The following is a 16,884-nucleotide window of genomic DNA, read 5'->3' on the forward strand; positions in this document are numbered from 1 at the left end:
CTAATTGGATTGATCGAGGTAATGGTTTGTGTTATCTGCAATTCACTGGAAGCTCCTGTCTTCAAACCGTTCTAGTGTTCAGCACGGAGTGTGCTGCTTGACAGTGGTGCTTCATAGTCATTCCTGCCCTTAAGCTTTTAACAGAGATGCTTTGTAAGCACGTGCTCCTCAGGGGCAGAACTGCTGAGTCCTGGATTGGTGCTTGTGCAAGTAACCTTCATTAATCCCATGGCTGGTGACGTCTGTGTGGTTGAGTGTACATGTGCAACTATGTGATTAACATATGCATTCAGATAGGAGGGTAAGAACAAGTTAAAACCAACAGTGTCTGGCAAATAAGATGAGATAGTGGCTTTAGGAAAAAAATGTAGGTGCTTTTATGGTCACAGCTATTGGATATCTCACTAAATGTCCAGCAAGGCGTATTCTGAGCCCTGTTAAAAATGTGTAAAAGCAAGTGTAACAGTGATTGTTCTTAGCCTGTATTCCTGACAAACCAAAGCAGAAGTTTTAGAAGTATTGAAACAAGTCAATTGCTCAACTTCTAAACATTGAGAACATCCAAAGAAAATCAGGTGCTTGCTTTGCTGATGATTGTTTGGATATGCTGCTCGTGGCATCAGATTATGCCAGATCCTGGCATCTTCTAGCCAAACCTCGTCAGGAGAAACAAACAGTCTGTAGCATTCCTTTATGGTTAATTGCAATGGTTTCTGATAGTCTGTTTGAGAAGCTATTCAGTCTATAACAGAAAATCACTTATGCTGAAAACAGGTTCTTACAAGAAGGTAAAATTTGACGTGCTTTCGTCTGCTTTGAGAAATTAATACTCACAAAGGAGATAGAAAAGTGCTGGTGCTTTGTTTCTGTATTGGACCTTGATGTTTACTGCTTTCTCATGCTGAAAAGGTTTAATTATCAGATTCAGACCGCTGCTCAACTCATTCCACACCAGCACTTTGAACTTCATCAAGGGGACTAGAGTTAACAGCAGAACAAAGAACAAGCCCGGGCTCTTGAGTAAGCAGTTACGTATTTTCATTTTCTATATTGCTTTTTCTCTGACGAATAGAGAATGACTTTCACTGCACATAATCTATTCCATTTCAAAGCTTGGATCTTGACCATGCCCATAAAATGAATTTAAGCACAGTGGTTTATTGTTCTGGATTAATGGTGCCACTTTTATCACAGATAATAACGTGAAAAAGACGTATATGTAGTTTGTATTTCTAGGTCAGGAGCACGTACAGTTATTAAAATATTCTCTTGTCAGTTGATAACTGTGCGTGTCTTTCAGCCATTATTCTTAAAAGTAGGCTAATATCTACTTAAGAAAACCAATTACTGTCATTATGGGGAGAAAAAATAATCAGTGTGATGGGACTCTACAGTGGCCCTTGGTTTGTCCTGCAAACGAAGCCCTGAATCCTCGTTCTTCCAGGTGTACATGCAGATTTTGGTGTGCTGCTACAATCTGGTTTTTGATCACCTCACAATAGTGTCAAGTTTTGTCTTCTGGAGTAACTGTTGGGAAATGGAAGCACTTTCAGTCTTGCTTCATCTTGACCTTTTCTCCCAGTGGGATTTGGTTTTCATGTGGAACTTTAGATACAAGTTTTGAATTGGAGGCAGTTAAATCTGGTTTGTTAAATCGCTTCCAAATACTTTCTTCCATCTCTCCAGGAAATAGTAAAAGAAAAAATACCATAGAGTAATAAATGCATATATGTAGTTATTCTGAATCAGTAGGATATTGGTCCATAAGCAGACTACATCCCTTAAACTGTAGCACAGACCGGGTGAGAGCCTTTGTTAACAAAGCTGTTAGTAAATCCGCTGTTGGGTATTGCAAAACTTCAGCAAACACAGGATGCAGGTTTTGGGGTAGAATGTTGAATTCTAAACCAAATTGTCTTCGACCAGTTGGTAGAATGTCCCTGGATGTATAAGCTTATGCGTGCTCAAGTGTGAAAGTGCCATTTACTCTATTATCACTGCTTTCCGGAATGAAATAGATACTAAGGGTGACAAGGCTGTTATGGTATTTCTTCTTGTATTTCACATACTGCTTTATGAAACCAGCTGAGTTGGGTTTGGGTTTGGTTGGTTGGTTTCTGCAGAAAAAGAGATTTTCAAAGCTTATATGAGTGAATCTTTGTATCTTTATAACAAGTGAACAACAGGCGTCACCCGTTTCAGTGTCTGTGTGGGACTGGACTTGGTTTTGGTGGTCCACTCTGGTTTGGTCATGTGGGGAGCTGGAAGTTTACACACCAAGACCCCAGGCAGCGGAGCTCTGCAGCCTTCTCACAGAAGCACGTACCTCCTTTCCTTCCAAACAGGGACGTATTCCAGCCCTCTTCCTGCAGATGTTAGTATCTGACTGGAATGTAGAAGCTGCCGGTACCATCAGGGAAAACTATCTCAGCACACTTACGTGAAGCTGCCAGCGGTGTGTTTCCTTACGTAGAGTGTTCTCTGGGCTGAGTGAAGCTCTAGCTGGCAGCGTAACCAGGGTGTTGAGCGACACGTTCAACCTCGTTAGTCTTCATGCAGCTTACGTTATTCATACCTTGCTCTCCTTTTATTCGGTACTTGGGAAACCATCCCCTCCACAGCTTGCTCTGCTCTGCTTTGAGTCCGGTGGCTGCTCCCAGCGAGGAGCAGGGTCACTGGGGTGCTGCTGTTGCAGTTGGGTTGGCAGCAGGGGGTTGCTGTCTGTGCCGTGGCTGTGCTGCGGTGCCATGACGCGCCCGGTGGGGTTAAGGCAGGCGGCGGAGCGGCCCGAAGCGGCAGCCCAGAGGTGATGGTGCCTGGCGATGGGCTCAGACCCGTCCTCACTGCCCCCCCCCCCGCCATGGCCGTGGCGTCACTCGTGGGCTGGCGCCCCCTGCAGGGCACGCGCGTCGTTGCACTTTGTTTTGAAATGATGTCACGGGCCTCGCCGCGTGACGCCAGGCCCCTGCTGGTGATGTCAGCCGCACTCCAACCAATCAGAGCGGGGAAGGTTGGGGCGATGACGTAAACGCCCCTAGCAACAGGCTCCGTCGGAGCTTCCCAATCAGAAAATAGCTGGGGGCGGCAAGGAGCCAATGGGAGCCGGCGAAGGAGGAAGGCGGCGGGAGGCAGGCCTCCCTCAGCCTCCCGCCGATAAGATGGCGGCGGGGTTGGCGATGGTGGAAACAGCGGCTTTGTCTGCTCCCAGCGCCTGAGCCCGGTCCCGGCCCGGCCGCACCGAGCAGCGGCAGCGGAGACATGACTGCAGAGCCCGTGAGGTACGGCCCGAGGCCCGCCTCTGCCGGCCGGCGGGGGCAGCGGCCACCGTTGCTGGCGGGCGGCCTCCGCTGCTGCACCGCACGGCCCGGCCCGCGGCGGGGGTGGGGCGGGGACGGGCCCGGGTGGTGGCGGGCGCTGCCGGCGGGAGCCCGGGTGGGCAGCGCTGCAGGGGGAGGGCACGGCGGGGGGCTCCGCTCCGCTTGTGTGGCCGCGGCCCGAGCGGCAGCTGCAAGCGTTCGCCTCTTCCCGGGCACTGCGGGGTCGGGCCCGCTCCTGGGGGACGGGTGGGGCTGGGCCGCGCCGTCCCGTCCCGGTGGAAAGCGAAGGGAAGGCCTGGAGGGGCGGGGCCGCTATCGCCCCCCGCCATCGGCCGCCGAGCCCCGCCGCGGTCGGTGTCCTCCGGCTGCCCGCCGCGGCCACACGTGTCTGTGCTGTAGTAAAGTCCTTTGCGTCCCGCTGAGCCCCCTGCGAGGGATGTGTTCTCACGCTGGTTTACAAACGCCTCCCTCTCCCCTCGGAGCGCTGGCTCCTGCCGCCGTGGTTATTAGGAACGGCTCCTGTTCTGCTGCGTAAAGTGAGTAAGCTGACAAAAACCCCAAATAAAGTCGGCGTTAAGGAAGACGCCATATTAAACTATTTATCAATAGTTGACTTTGTATGCTTTCGCTTTATCCATGTTTTAAGGGGTCTAATCAACACAGTCCGTCACCGACAAATATTCCTGATGCCTAAGGCGCTGTATAAACAATAAAGCATTGTCACTTGACCCTCGCGAATGTCTCATGTATCTTCAACAACAAACAGTATTAAGAAAGGGTAGCGTCACGCTGGCTTAGGTACTGGGCCTAAGATGAAGTTTTTCCGGTGGTCATGTTTGTGTATCTTCACCACCCAGTTTTAGATTGATTTTTGTGTCGTTGGTAGCTACTATTTAGTTTCAGTTAAAGCGGGGGGGGGGGGTTAGTTTTTCCTCCTCTTGGGTATTGCTTGATTTTAAAGCCTTAATGTTTCTCAGGAAGTAATGCATGTGTAATCTAACAAAACGATTTTACAAAAGATTATCATCATTATTGATGTTGATCACATGCTGTGTGTAAGCCATGGGTATTGCAAATACACGTTATCTGCTGTGTGACTTTCCAAGTTTGCACTTTCTTCTGCATGTGTTTTGTTTTCCTTATTTTGTAAAACAGGGATTGCACCTCTCCCCTTTCTCACTCCCACTTTCTCCTCTCTGGGTTCTTAAAGTACTTTGACAGCCTGAACCACTTTTGTGTTGGATCGATTATTTTGTGTGTAGACTGAAATACTAATTAAGGGGCTTTCTCCTCCTTCTTCCCCAGTCTCGGAACGGCAAGAATACAGTTTGAGTTTTGTACAGCAAACACATCTGGCTTACTACTACTTATTGACTGTTTTATGGTCATAATTAGTATTGCATAGTCTGAATAATGCTCTTCCATTTGGACCACTCTGTGGTTTATTTTACAGTGACGGTTGTATTTTGTTCCCTGTTTTTCCATATTCTGCTTTGTCTCTTTTTGAGCCACTTGTTCCTGGGCTGCATGATGAAGGTTTGGTACTTAACTCTTTCACTATTCTTATGTTGTCATTAGTGCAACAATTAGTGATCCTACTAAGGGGCTGCTTTAGTTGGTGCCTCAGTGGAAGAGGATACAGAAGCTCATACAATTTCCATGCAGTTTTTCAGCTTGCCTGCAGACAGAAAGGTAAATTGGATTATTTCAGTTGATTTGTAGTTGTGAACATGAAAAAGTATGTACAAAATCCGTCTGAGATTGTGTGTAGTCTTTGGGTTGGATCTGTCCCACCTAATAGCAGGCCCTGTGGCAAACTACTGCTGAGTAGATGGACATAATACTTTTTTTTTTGGTGCTCCAGACTTTTGTTCATGAACTCAGTTCTCATTCAGAGTGGTTTTTATCATTCTCATCATATTAGAGTTCATCTTGAGCAGTCTGTTTTTATTTCACAGGAACAGTTCCATCCCAGGAACTAGGCATGACATTGTAGGGTACCACAGCTTCAGGGTTAGAAGCTGATGAACTCATTGCATGGGCTTTTCCTTATATTCTGTGTTAATTTCATTTCTACTTAAATTAAGAATAGGAGAGAATGGGAAGGAGAAGAAAACCACATGCATCCTCTCCCTCTCTCTTTTGTTCCCATTCCCCACAAGTCCTGTTGGCCTGTCAGCTGCCTGTGTTGCTGTCGCCCTGCACAGTTGCCCTCCATGTTCATTTCGTCTGCTGCTATCTGCAGTTTTGCTGCTGTAAGACTTGTACAGAAATAAACTTGGGAGGTTGTTGTTGTTAGAATTCTTTGGAAGACAGACAAACAATAGAATTCTGATGGAAAAATCTTTTCCCAGTACTTCTGGAAGGATAAACTTACAGTGTTTAGAAGGAAAATAATCAATACTAGTCTGCTGGCTATGAAGTTTTAAGCTTTTGCTATAAGGAGTTCTTTTGTTTAACATTAAAAGCTTAGGATGAGAAGTTTGGAATGGTGAAAAACACAATGAAAACTGGAATAACTGTGAAACTTCAAAATGAAATGTGGCCTCTGTAAATGTTTATAAAGATTTCGCTGCTACTTTTGCCCCAAGAACTTGATTATTATTTTTTTTTTAATTAAAGTGAAGGAATCTTTGCCATGGTGCCCTGACCTCGTCCTGCCACTCAGTCCATACAGTGTAAAAATCAGCACAATGATAGAACAGTTTGGATGTTACTCACCTGATCCTGTAGTTAGTGTAGTGAGAGTACATTTAACTTGGCAAAATAAACTTCTTTTTTTTTTGATTCAGACTTTTCACCTTTCAGTATGATAGTTTGAAACCTTGCTCTTAACATTTTGCTTAAATTTTCTGCATGTGATTGTATAGAGTTGTTTGAGGCATGTTATCCGATGCCACAATAGTCAACTTGGAAGTAAGTTAATAGCAGTCTTAAACCGGAGCTTCAGAGAACGTGGAAGTTTGTTGTCTTTCACACAGTCATGTGGAATGGGCACAAGCAGATTTTTTGACTCATCCCCTAGGAAAAGCAAAACTTCAGGCTGTCAGGATGTGCCCCAGAGCCAATGTGTTTACACTGCTTAAATGAAGTTCTCAGAGAGAAACTTGCAGCAGTGACTTCAGTATTTCTGTTTTAGTACAGTCCTGGCTCTGTTAAGCTTTTTCTAAACTTTGTGTCAGGGTCTGTGTAGGGCTTAACTGATGGTATCTTCGTTGCCTATGAAGTAATTTGCTGTGACACAGAGTGTATAATGAAACTTCTGCAGTAGGATGGCCTGAACCTCGTGGAAATGTGAAATTTCTGGTGCTGTTATACATGAGCACCTGCTTGAAGGGAGGAAAAGTTAGTGCTTTTTGCATGGATATACCTCACCAAAAGCAAATACCAGAAATGATACTACAATGTGCTGTGTTCACCTTAAAAACAAATACCTGCAGCCTGTGACAGGCACGTTTTTAGACTGGATCACTAGATGTGCCTTCTATAAACGGGGAAGCCTCAGAAACTGCTGAACCTCATGAAATCCCATTTCGTCTCACTGGAGCTCAGCCTGTGCCTGCAGGTGATCTGGAAACATGGATCAGTTCACGGATAGGTCAGCGGCAAGTTGTTCCACTTAGGAGGAGGAAGAAGAAATTGTAGAAATTCAGTGGCAAGTACAGTGGAAAGTTTTACTTTGGCTTTAGAAGATGCTATGTAAAGTGTCCTGATTTGCTAAAGGAAGATAAAGCTTTCATGTTTTGTTATCACATGTAGCCACCAGGCAGTTGTCATTTCAGGATGGATGACGGATTGATGTTGATTTTTTTTCTTTGTTTTCTTTTTTTCTTTAGAAAAGGAGTAAAATCTTCAAAGAATCAAGAATTTGATGACATGGGTGTGATTACTTCAGTGCTATTTAGGCAGTGCAGTTACAGGTCTGAAAGCTGCACAGTTACAGAAATTTCTATCCTAGTAGGTCCAAGTGTAAGTCTTAATAGGTTCAGCTGTAGGAACCATGTTGGGCAAATACATCCATCATGTAAAACAGAATCAAAAAACCAGGCAGAAGATTCAGGACTGACAGTGGGGCAAAACGGGATATATCTATCTATCTATCTGTCTATCTATCTATATATATATATATGTGAAATGTTTATACTTCAGGTGCACCACAGCTCTTCAAACCTGTAGCAAACCTGATTGGGAATATGTGGGAGACTTGAAGGAACACACTTTAATTCTTAGGCAGGGTTTGTAATGAGTGATGTCTCATTGAAAATCTGTGAAAAACTCCAGGAAGCAAAAGGCAAAGGAAGTAACAGGGCAGTTTTAGAGTTGGAGGGGCATGATGCTGTTGGATGTGGATACAATTTTGTTTTCTGTTTTATGTATGCTAGTTTGAGCTTTCTTTCCTGAATTAGCATGATAAGGTATTCAGTTTGCCATGAGTTTTGGCTCATAAAGGTGAATATACTATATATAGTTTTTCAAACGGTTGACTTCAGTCTTTTTCAGATTGCAAATTATTTTGCCATTGAAGTTAGAAGACTTCTGTGTACATTGAAGGCAGCCTAACAGTGAGATTGTTTTTTGGTTTTTTAGGCTTCCATTAAAGAAACAGGTTAAAAAGCCAAAAAATTTACCAGTTTTTATTGAAGCATGATAGCTATCAGCTAGAGCCTGCTATGGTTGTTTGGATACCCTCTCAACAAAAAGAAACTGTGTAATCTTCCTTGAACAGAATAAAGGGTCTCTCAGTGACTTTGAACCATTGCTTTCTCATTTCCCATGTGTGTCTGGAGGAAAATAATTCTGTTTACTTGTCTGAACCTGTTACACTGCACTTAAGCTCCAAAGTTACTTCATCCTTATCATCGAGTGTCTTCAACTGTACAAGGTACCACTTGATTAAGCCCCTGGGATTTCAGGTCTGTTCTAAACAAAGTAAAAGAGTGAATCTGTGTTAACGAAGTCTTAAGTGTAGAATCTCTTGAGTTTGATGAAGTGCTAGATGCCAGCATCCCTTTTCAGTCAGAGCTTTGGTGTTCAGGTATTTTGTGGCTGTATCAGATTTTTCAGAGCTTTCTTACTCTGAGCATGGTCAGACCCTGGAACAGGTCACCCATAGAGGTTGTGGAGGAACTAGGAGAGTGACTGAACATACTTCTGGGTGCCTGCCTGTAGCTATTGCTGCTTGTGCTGGGGGTTGGAGTAAGGTTCCTTCCAACCTGAATGATTCTGTGGTTCTTGGTGTCATTTGCCCGAGTACCTCTTAATTCTGCTGACAGTTCAAGCACACATGGCATATTGCTGTTGCTGAAGTTACGGTCTCTTCACCCCCAGATCAGTGTCATCACCTCTGCTTGCAGAAACATTCATGCCAGTGAGTAGTGAGCTGAGATAGGGAAATCACCTGGATTCAGTAAATGGCTGCTTCTAATGTGGATCAGCTTCTGTTCATAGGTTAGACAAATCCTTGTCCTGACGTAGACAAAGGGGAGAACTGGCATCAGGGGTGTGTGTGTATGTTGACAAAGGGGGTTTTGCATCCTTGGACAGTAGAGCTGGTTAATGCCAACTTGAACAGGCTGTGTGAATCCTCATGGTAAAGCCTCCCTTCTTTTGGAGTAATTGGTATATCAGTGTAAGTAAGTTACAAAATACTGATCTGATTTAGACTATACAGTGTCACTGTGTTTTGCTCTTGGAAAATAGTTGTTTTGTTAAAATCCAAGCTAAGGTAGAAGTGTGTTTCCCCACCTTTATAAAGCCATATTCTTGTTCAACTGATAAAATCTTAGTGATTTGATTTTCTGGTTATATATTTTTAATGAGAGAAGTAAGGTTTTTAGGATATTCCAGGTATGTTCATACCTTTTTTTTTGATTATGGATAAGAAAATGAACAACTTCCACTGTAGGTTTTATCATTTTTCACTCTTTCCAGCAGTCTTAAGCTATTTCATTCATAGGTGTTCAGCCACAAAATTGACATGAAATTTGCATGAAATGACTAAGTTCTGCCCTTGTAACTGACATCTTTGAATAGGGTTAAGTCCAACACTTTTCCTTCTCATCAGGGAGAACTGGGATGAAGATTTGCAGATGGCAGAATTCTGGCCTGGTTATAGCAAGGTTTGGGTAGTGCATCTTCCCACTGTCATAATTAAAATAGTCCAGCTTTTGCTGTGGGTTGTTGGATTTCTGTCCTTTACAGTGGGATACAGCCTGAAGCAGAGGATGGTGGCTGCAGGCTGGCAGTTACTTGAAAGCACATTCAGTTTTGTTTTTCTTTATTTTTTTTTTCCAAAGGGCTGTTTAATTTTGTCTGCTCAATACTTGTTGTTCTGCAGTATTTCATTTCAGCCTCAGAAGAGAAAAGTGATTGGGACTTGAAGCAACTGTAAAGATGAATTTAAAAACCTTGTGCTCTTGAACTGTTGTAAGTTCAAACATAGACAAAATTCAGACTGTTATAGAACTTCAGGTGAATTCTTAGGAAGAATTTTGCAGAGGTGTCTTTGTTAACATTGAGGTGGATGAAAAGCTGGAAAGCTCCTGTTCCACTGACTTTCAGGAGCCACTTGAAATTCAGGTGAGGGGCGCTTATTTAGACTAAAAGTTGGTAGGAGCCTCTTGAAGAATGAGAACTTCATTTGTTTAAAGAAAACAGACTTGAAAGTAACTGGGACATTCCCACCTACATTTTTGAAGTGTCTGAAGAAAGTATATAGAAACTGAGCATGATAACAAGGTTTTATCCGGTGCAGTTTCACAGTATAACCCACAGCATGACCTGGATTTGCCACTGAAATGAGTGGTCCTGATTTTTCCCCTACCTTTTTCCCCTCCCCTCACCTGCCGTCAGGGAGAGTGGTCATGTAAATGTGTGGCAAATTGGAAGCCAAATGAAAACTGTTTCTTAAGATTTTATTTGTCTGTGGTTTGACTCACGTGGCTCGTACCATGCTTCTGCAAACACAAGTGATGAGCTAAGGTGGTGGGTTGACCTGCCTGGATGCCAGGTGCCCATCCAGCCACTCTTTATCACCCCCCTCATGAGCTTCTGACAGCTTCTTATAGAAGCCACCCCTGTAGCCTCTCCATTATCAAAACTTCCCCTCACAAGCCCAGTACAGGTAAGCATATACAATGGGACAGCAGTCAACAGCCAGAGGGAATTAAGTGTGTTGTGTCTAGATTAGGACACCACGTGTTCCTTCATTTCCCTCTTACTGTATTCTATTGATTTGTAGAATCATTTGGCCTAACAGGAGGTTTGCCTCATGTGTATGTGTATTTTTATCCTAGTAAGGGCCAGGCATTTACCGTTTAAGATTATAGCTCTTGCTCTGAATTTAAGTAAGAAAGGGTGTTCTTACGAGATAGTTTCCCAAGGTCACAAATCAGGTTCATGGCCAAACCAATAATAGTAGGCCACCTTTCCTTTCATTCCTGTTTTAATTAGGCTGAACAGTGTTGAAATAGCTCTAGACTGAGGGTGAAGTCATTTGCTCAGAGCATGCAAGCCCCAAACCACTAATAAATAGCGTAGGGGTGTTGCTGTGTGGTAGAGGGAGGCTGTTTCCTTCACTTAACTGCTTCCAAGATGGGGCTACGTTTTTAGGCTCCTGTGCTTTAAAAGAAAATACACATTTTGTATGTTCTTATCACTTTAATAGTGGATGGGTCTGTTCGTTTACTGCAAAGAATAAGGATTTTACAGTAGAAGCTTTAAACAAGATGATTGAGAATATATTCTTAACTGTAAATGCATGACATGAAATTGCTTTTGTACAAAAGCAGGTAAAGCTTTGCCCTAAATTAAAATTTCTTTGTGGTGAAGTATAGTAATACCTTTACTTACATTTGACCTGATATTCCTTAATGCAGGCTTGAGGGTACAAAATGCTGAGTAATGGAGAGGAAAAGCAAGTTGAGAAGACTTTTTGCCATTAGTTTGTGTATTATTTTTTTGGCTGTTGTTTGTCAGCACAGACACTTTGCTCTGAAAACGGTAAGTTTAGGCTCCTTAGGTTAAGAGTTAATAAATGGTAATGATGTTGCAAGTGTTAGTCACAAAGACACGCATACTATTGTGGATTTGGTTTGTATTGAGGACAATAATACTATAACTCATCTGTAGTTCCCATTTTTCTAACTTGCTATTACCAAACCGAGTTATTTATAAACTAAGCAGAATTCCATATAAAGGGTGTTTTTGTTTTGTTTTTACTACCAAAACTGAACTTTCTTGTGGTCTTTCTTAGTGCGCCTTAATTCTTCCGACCATCTGGAATGAATATAAAATCTCTTTATGTACTTTTACCAACAGATAATTCTGAACAGTTCTTTAATATTTTTTTTAACTTAATGTGAATAAATGGTCATTAAAATCTCCTAAAGGAGAGCACACAATCTGTTAAAACTCAAGTATGCCATTACCATCTTCTGTAATGGTTTCCAAGTATGCCCTGCATCCGTGACAATAAGGGAAGCCCAGGTTCATATGCTGGGAGTTGTGTAGCAGCATGAGTCCAGCAATTAGAGGGAAGGACTTTCAGACAGATTGAGAGAAGAATTTTAAGATACACTTGAGAGTCAAGCAGGTTTTGTTACACTCTCCTTCCAAGTAGCTCAGGTGATTGATGGTACGTACGTGGTCTCAAAAGGAAAGAGTCCTTTACTCATGCAGAAAAATCTTCCCATTACAAAGTGTTGTTTTGTTTTATTTGGTGTACTTAAAGAGATTCAAAGAAATTACAGATTCTGTTTTTAATGGATGTTTTATGCTGCTTTATATGTGGTTATTTTCAGTGGTTTGAATCACATTTGCATTAATGTGATGGTGCCTTTAAGAGAGTGCTCACCTCCATGTCCTTCTGATAATACAAGTGGGGATTTTTTTCAGCAATAACAGCTAAGTAAAAAGTCTTAATAAATTGATGTGTTCAGAGTAGTAGAAGAGATGGTAAAGGTGAGTGGATTGAGCTGATAAATACTGAAGAGTTCCTACAACCCATAAAACAGGGACGGAAAATCTTACTCCTTCTTGCTGTCAAAAACTTACTTTGAAAATAATGGGGAGATCTGAAGGGAAAAGGATGGGAGGCTATATCCTTTAGCTGAGTTAGCTTATGGAGGAGGTGGTGTAGCTGAGCAGTTTGGAAACCCATGTCTCCCAGCAGAAGAGGTAGGGTGACTCAGATGTATTGGCTGGCGGATTTGAGAGGCTGGATGGTGTCCAGGACAGAAGTGGTGACAAACAGCTGAGAGGGTTAACTGGGTACAGGGGATCCAACAGGGTGACTGCCTTTGGCTCAGTCAGGGTGCTTGCAGCTAGGAAAAGGCACTTAGGAATTGTGGAAGCTTTGAGAGAAGAAAATCTGAAATGAACAATGTGAAATGAGAGGGCATAAGATGTAGGTTACGGAGTGATGCAGCTCTTTAACAAAAGCGTAGGATAAAGGTGTTGCCTTTTTACTGTAATGACTAACAGCCCCTGGTATCTAAAACTACCTATTGAAAATTCCCAGGATAATGTTTGTTATAACTTAATTCTGAATGCCCATACAAATGGATCAAGAAAGGATCTGATCCTACATGGTTGGGTTTTTGACAAGATTATGCAGGATATGCAGTGTGTATGTACGTGGCTGATATAATAGAAGCTTTGCATAAGCATGTAGATCTGTTGTACTCAATGGACCTGTTTGTTTCTGTGGTTGTTACTTCTAGCTATTCTCTTGCAGAAATAAATATATAAGGAATAAGTGAGTTTCTTTTGTAGGTGTGTATTAATTGAGATTAAATACAGTTTCTTTCAATTGTGCTAAATTAGCCCGAGATATATAGGTAACTTCAAGGTTTACTTGTGTTTTTGCAGTGAAAGCAAGTTGAATACGTTAGTGCAGAAACTTCATGACTTCTTGGCTCACTCATCAGAAGAATCTGAGGACACAAACTCTCCTCCAGCATTATCTAAAACCAAAACCACAGGTAAAAAGACATTTTATGGTTTTCTTTTCAATGTAGATATGATCCTAAAGTCAAATAACTTTGTGATGTTATTTCACTAGATCGCACTGCACTGAGGCAATTACGCAAAGGCTTAATGTAATTTAAGTGGTGGTATCTTAACAAATATACAATAGGCCTTTGATACAAAAGATCTGAATCTTTTTCTAAACATTAAAAGAAGCTAATCTTTATGGTAATTCACTTTCAGTGGAGCATGAGATGGCAAACATGCATGTATTTGCTGCACTAGGGGTTCCTGGTTGAGTTTTCCTTGATGTGTAAGTGCCGTATCTTGTTTCTTCTGCTGCAGAAACTTACAAGGACTTCTGCAGTCTTTGTAGGACTGAATAATCTGCAGAAGTCCTTGTAGTTGTGGAAGAAGTTATGGAGATGATGTTTTCATAATTATTTGAAAAAGGTTTCTGTGTGTCATCTGGAAACATTTGGAACCAGAACAATACTACTATAAAAGCTCGAGTCCTATTGCAAGGTCAGATTTGGTGTTAGAAATCTTTACTTGGAAGTTAGAAATTTAAAACGGGTCGTTTTGATTACAGTCATAAAAAGTGAAATTATTTTGTAACAGCACCGAATAAAATCTGTTTCCAAATTTAATTAGGTTAAATCTGTTTCCTAGTTAAACTGGGACTGGATGCAGGTTCAAAGCCTTGCACTCTACTGTCTAATGAGGTAAAAGTTATGCTGAATTGCTAGAGTACAGGAGAAGGAGAATGCTTTGGTTGTGTGAGTGAATTTTGAATGAATTACTCAGTGAATTCCTGAGTGAATTTTGGAACTCTTGTTGTCCTAAGTGATAAATTTACACAGGTTTTCTGGGGTGCAGTTGTTATCTTTAGTGTTTTGTCTTGAGAGAGAGTCTGCTGCCATGTGGTGCCAACCTCCTCGTGTCAGCATCAAACTGAACCGTTAGCGTAGGAAAAAGAAATTAATTCATGTGGTACTTCAGCAGCACAATAATCTAAACTGTGATGTAGGTGCACCTCAGAGTGGAATTTGGTGAGGAACATGCTGGGAAAAAGGAATCTTTTCCCTTTATCCTGTGTAGTTATTAAGCAGTTTGGCTCCTTCGCTTAAAAAGCAGATTTACTTTGAAACAGGAGTACACTCAGTAATCAGTAGCAGGCATGTTTCAGTGTTGGTTTTGAGACCTCAGATTTTATTTCTTAAAAAGGAATGTGTTAAAAAGTCAAGAATTAAACACTTCAGTATTAGGAAATGCCAGAATTAACCCTGCAAATCTACTTCCCCTCCCAATTTCCTGTGCATAATGAAAGTGCCTTTAGCAACTGTCCTATGTTTTTTTTTAATCCACATGATGTTCATTGAGTGTAAAAGTGATAGACATGATTGGGGCCAAATCAGGTTTATATAGTAATGGATCTCATTTTGTTCTAGCATTTGGAGGTTATGTGAGCTACTGGATAGTGTTGTGAGGAGGGAGATGATGATGAAGATGTTTAAGTGTGGCTCAGGAGAGCTGGGACATGGCCCTGCCACAGACACAGGTCAATTAAAATATGAAGCAGTTGCTTGCTGAGTTACTTCCATCTTGTGCACTGCTGTGGTGCTGATTTGTACCATAATGCTGTGTGCAAGGAATAAGTAAAGTGAAATTGCACCAGAAACTTTCATTCTGGCTTTTCTTAATTCTTGAGTACTTGATTTTACAGCTTTACTAATGTTTCTTCACCTTTTCTGAGCAACCTGGTGTAGTGGAAGGTGTCGCTATGTGCGGTAGGGGGATTGGAGCTACGTGATGTTTAAGGTACCTTCAAACCCAAACCGTTGTGTTATTCTATGCTTCTGCTTTCAGATTGGGTGTTTCCCTCCTCTACATTGCATGCATGCCAGCAGGAGAATCACTGGGGAGCAGGAAGTCAGTCTCTCCTATGCTCTGTGTCAAGTGACCAGCCCCTGCCCTAGAGCAGCAGTGACAGGGAGCTCCTGTGCTCTAAAGCTCTGAAATGGATGGAGCATGTGAGCTGGGTCAGCACTAGGAGCTGGAAGGGGATGTGGCATCCTCAGCCCTTCTGGAAGGATGGAGCATCCACAGCCTGCTCACACGTAGAAACTGGAGCATGTTCAGTTGCTGTTGGAGGCAGTGCACATGAAGTCTGGTTAGGAGGTTGAATGCAGAGTCAACAGAGATTGGAGCTGCCAGTGTCAGAGATATCTCTGCCAAGCATGTACAGATTGGCATTTTCCATGGATTTGTCACTTGGACAAATTGGTTAAGAGTAGAAGGTGGGCAGCATCTAATCTCCAGAAGCAGTGTCACCCTTCTTACAAATTTCAGGCACGTTAATCAGAACAGGGGAATACCTATTCCAGAGGAGAAATTGAAGGTACTTAAAAGGCCCCAAATTTTTGTCTGTTTCCATTTTCTATTCCCCCTGCACCCCCCCCCCCCCCCCAGGCTTCACATGCTTAAGTGGCTGGATCATTTTGGCTGAAATTCACCCGAACAGTTGAGCCCAGGTCAATACCCAGCATCAGATTTTCAAATCAAAGTGGTTTATTTTTCTTTTTAAGTGTAAAAGAGAATGATTTGATTTTCCCAGAACTGAAGTTTAAGAATCATCCAGTAAATTGCAGTGCTTATGTTAAAGATACATATCCTGTGATTATACTACCACTTTACTTGCATGTTTCTCAGTAGTGCATCCATTAAAATACTGCTATTAATAAGCCTTTTGAGGAACTTTGTGCAAGTATCACTGAATCACTGAACTTAAAATCTTCCATCACCTGGACTGCAGATGGATCAGTTTTAGGTTACATGTCTTTAGGTTTTATATTCCACAGTTCCGAAGATGGAGAAATGGGAGTTCTGTGTCATACCCTGCATCAGATGGGATTTCTGTCTGTGGTTCCATGATCCCAGATTTAATATGTGGCTTTAATGTCAAGATTTGTAAGAGAGAATACTTAAAGCTACTTCTTAAAGATGAAAAGAAATGCACCAACTCTGTTATTTCTGCGTATACAGTTGCACTTTCATTTCTTCAGTATTTCTTCAGCAGTGACAAAGTTTCTTGGAGCATATTAGCAACTTAACTGAAAATTAAGACTGTGTTTTGTTGTACAACAGTTTGTCTTTATTCCTGCTGGTGAAATGTAAGCAATGCTGTGATGTACAGTGTGATGAACTTGTAGCATTTCTTGCATTTCAGTGGATTCCTTTAATTTCTCTCCATAGGTAAAAGTAGAGAACCTAACAGTAGTCCAGCATCAATGGAGAACAACAGAGAAGAGGTAGGAATAAAAATGCTTTTGAATTTTAGTTGCATGACTAATGAGAATGGCTGGCATAGGAAACGCTGAGTTGATTTTTGTTGCTTGTTCAATAAATACCTAAAGAGTATTGTCAGAACCATGCAGTAGATGTCATCCTCTCTGCTAACTGGAAACTTTAGCTGTGAAATGTTGCAAAAGAAATCCAAAATTCAGTTTTAAAGTTTGAATTATTCTCACTTTGATTCAAGCATATGCAGGCAAGCCTGTTCTCTCCCCCCTTCATTTCTAACTTATTGGAATACATG

The 16,884-nt window shown here is 42.0% G+C and overlaps 1 protein-coding gene across 10 annotated transcripts in view; it reads left to right on the top strand.

Moving 5' to 3' along the window:
- Nucleotides 1-3,099: 3,099 nt before the first annotated feature.
- ATRX (ATRX chromatin remodeler) overlaps nt 3,100-16,884 on the top strand; it is a 79,622-nt gene continuing 65,837 nt past the window's right edge. For 2 of the 10 annotated variants that reach the window (XM_061445754.1, XM_061445757.1), the window contains exons 1-3: nt 3,104-3,278; nt 13,188-13,300; nt 16,542-16,597. In XM_061445754.1, coding sequence (XP_061301738.1) covers nt 3,259-3,278; nt 13,188-13,300; nt 16,542-16,597 — 189 coding nt within the window. In that variant the 5' untranslated portion in view covers nt 3,104-3,258. Of the gene's footprint in view, nt 3,279-3,576; nt 3,854-13,187; nt 13,301-16,515; nt 16,598-16,884 lie in introns of those variants that run through there. The other 8 variants (XM_061445758.1, XM_061445765.1, XM_061445763.1 and 5 more) reach the window with 7 other exon arrangements.

Source organism: Pezoporus flaviventris, unplaced genomic scaffold, assembly GCF_033815535.1.
Source record: "Pezoporus flaviventris isolate CSIRO_AGI_PZ_B2104156 unplaced genomic scaffold, CSIRO_AGI_Pfla_v1 ptg000005l, whole genome shotgun sequence".
Classification (NCBI taxonomy): domain Eukaryota; kingdom Metazoa; phylum Chordata; class Aves; order Psittaciformes; family Psittacidae; genus Pezoporus; species Pezoporus flaviventris.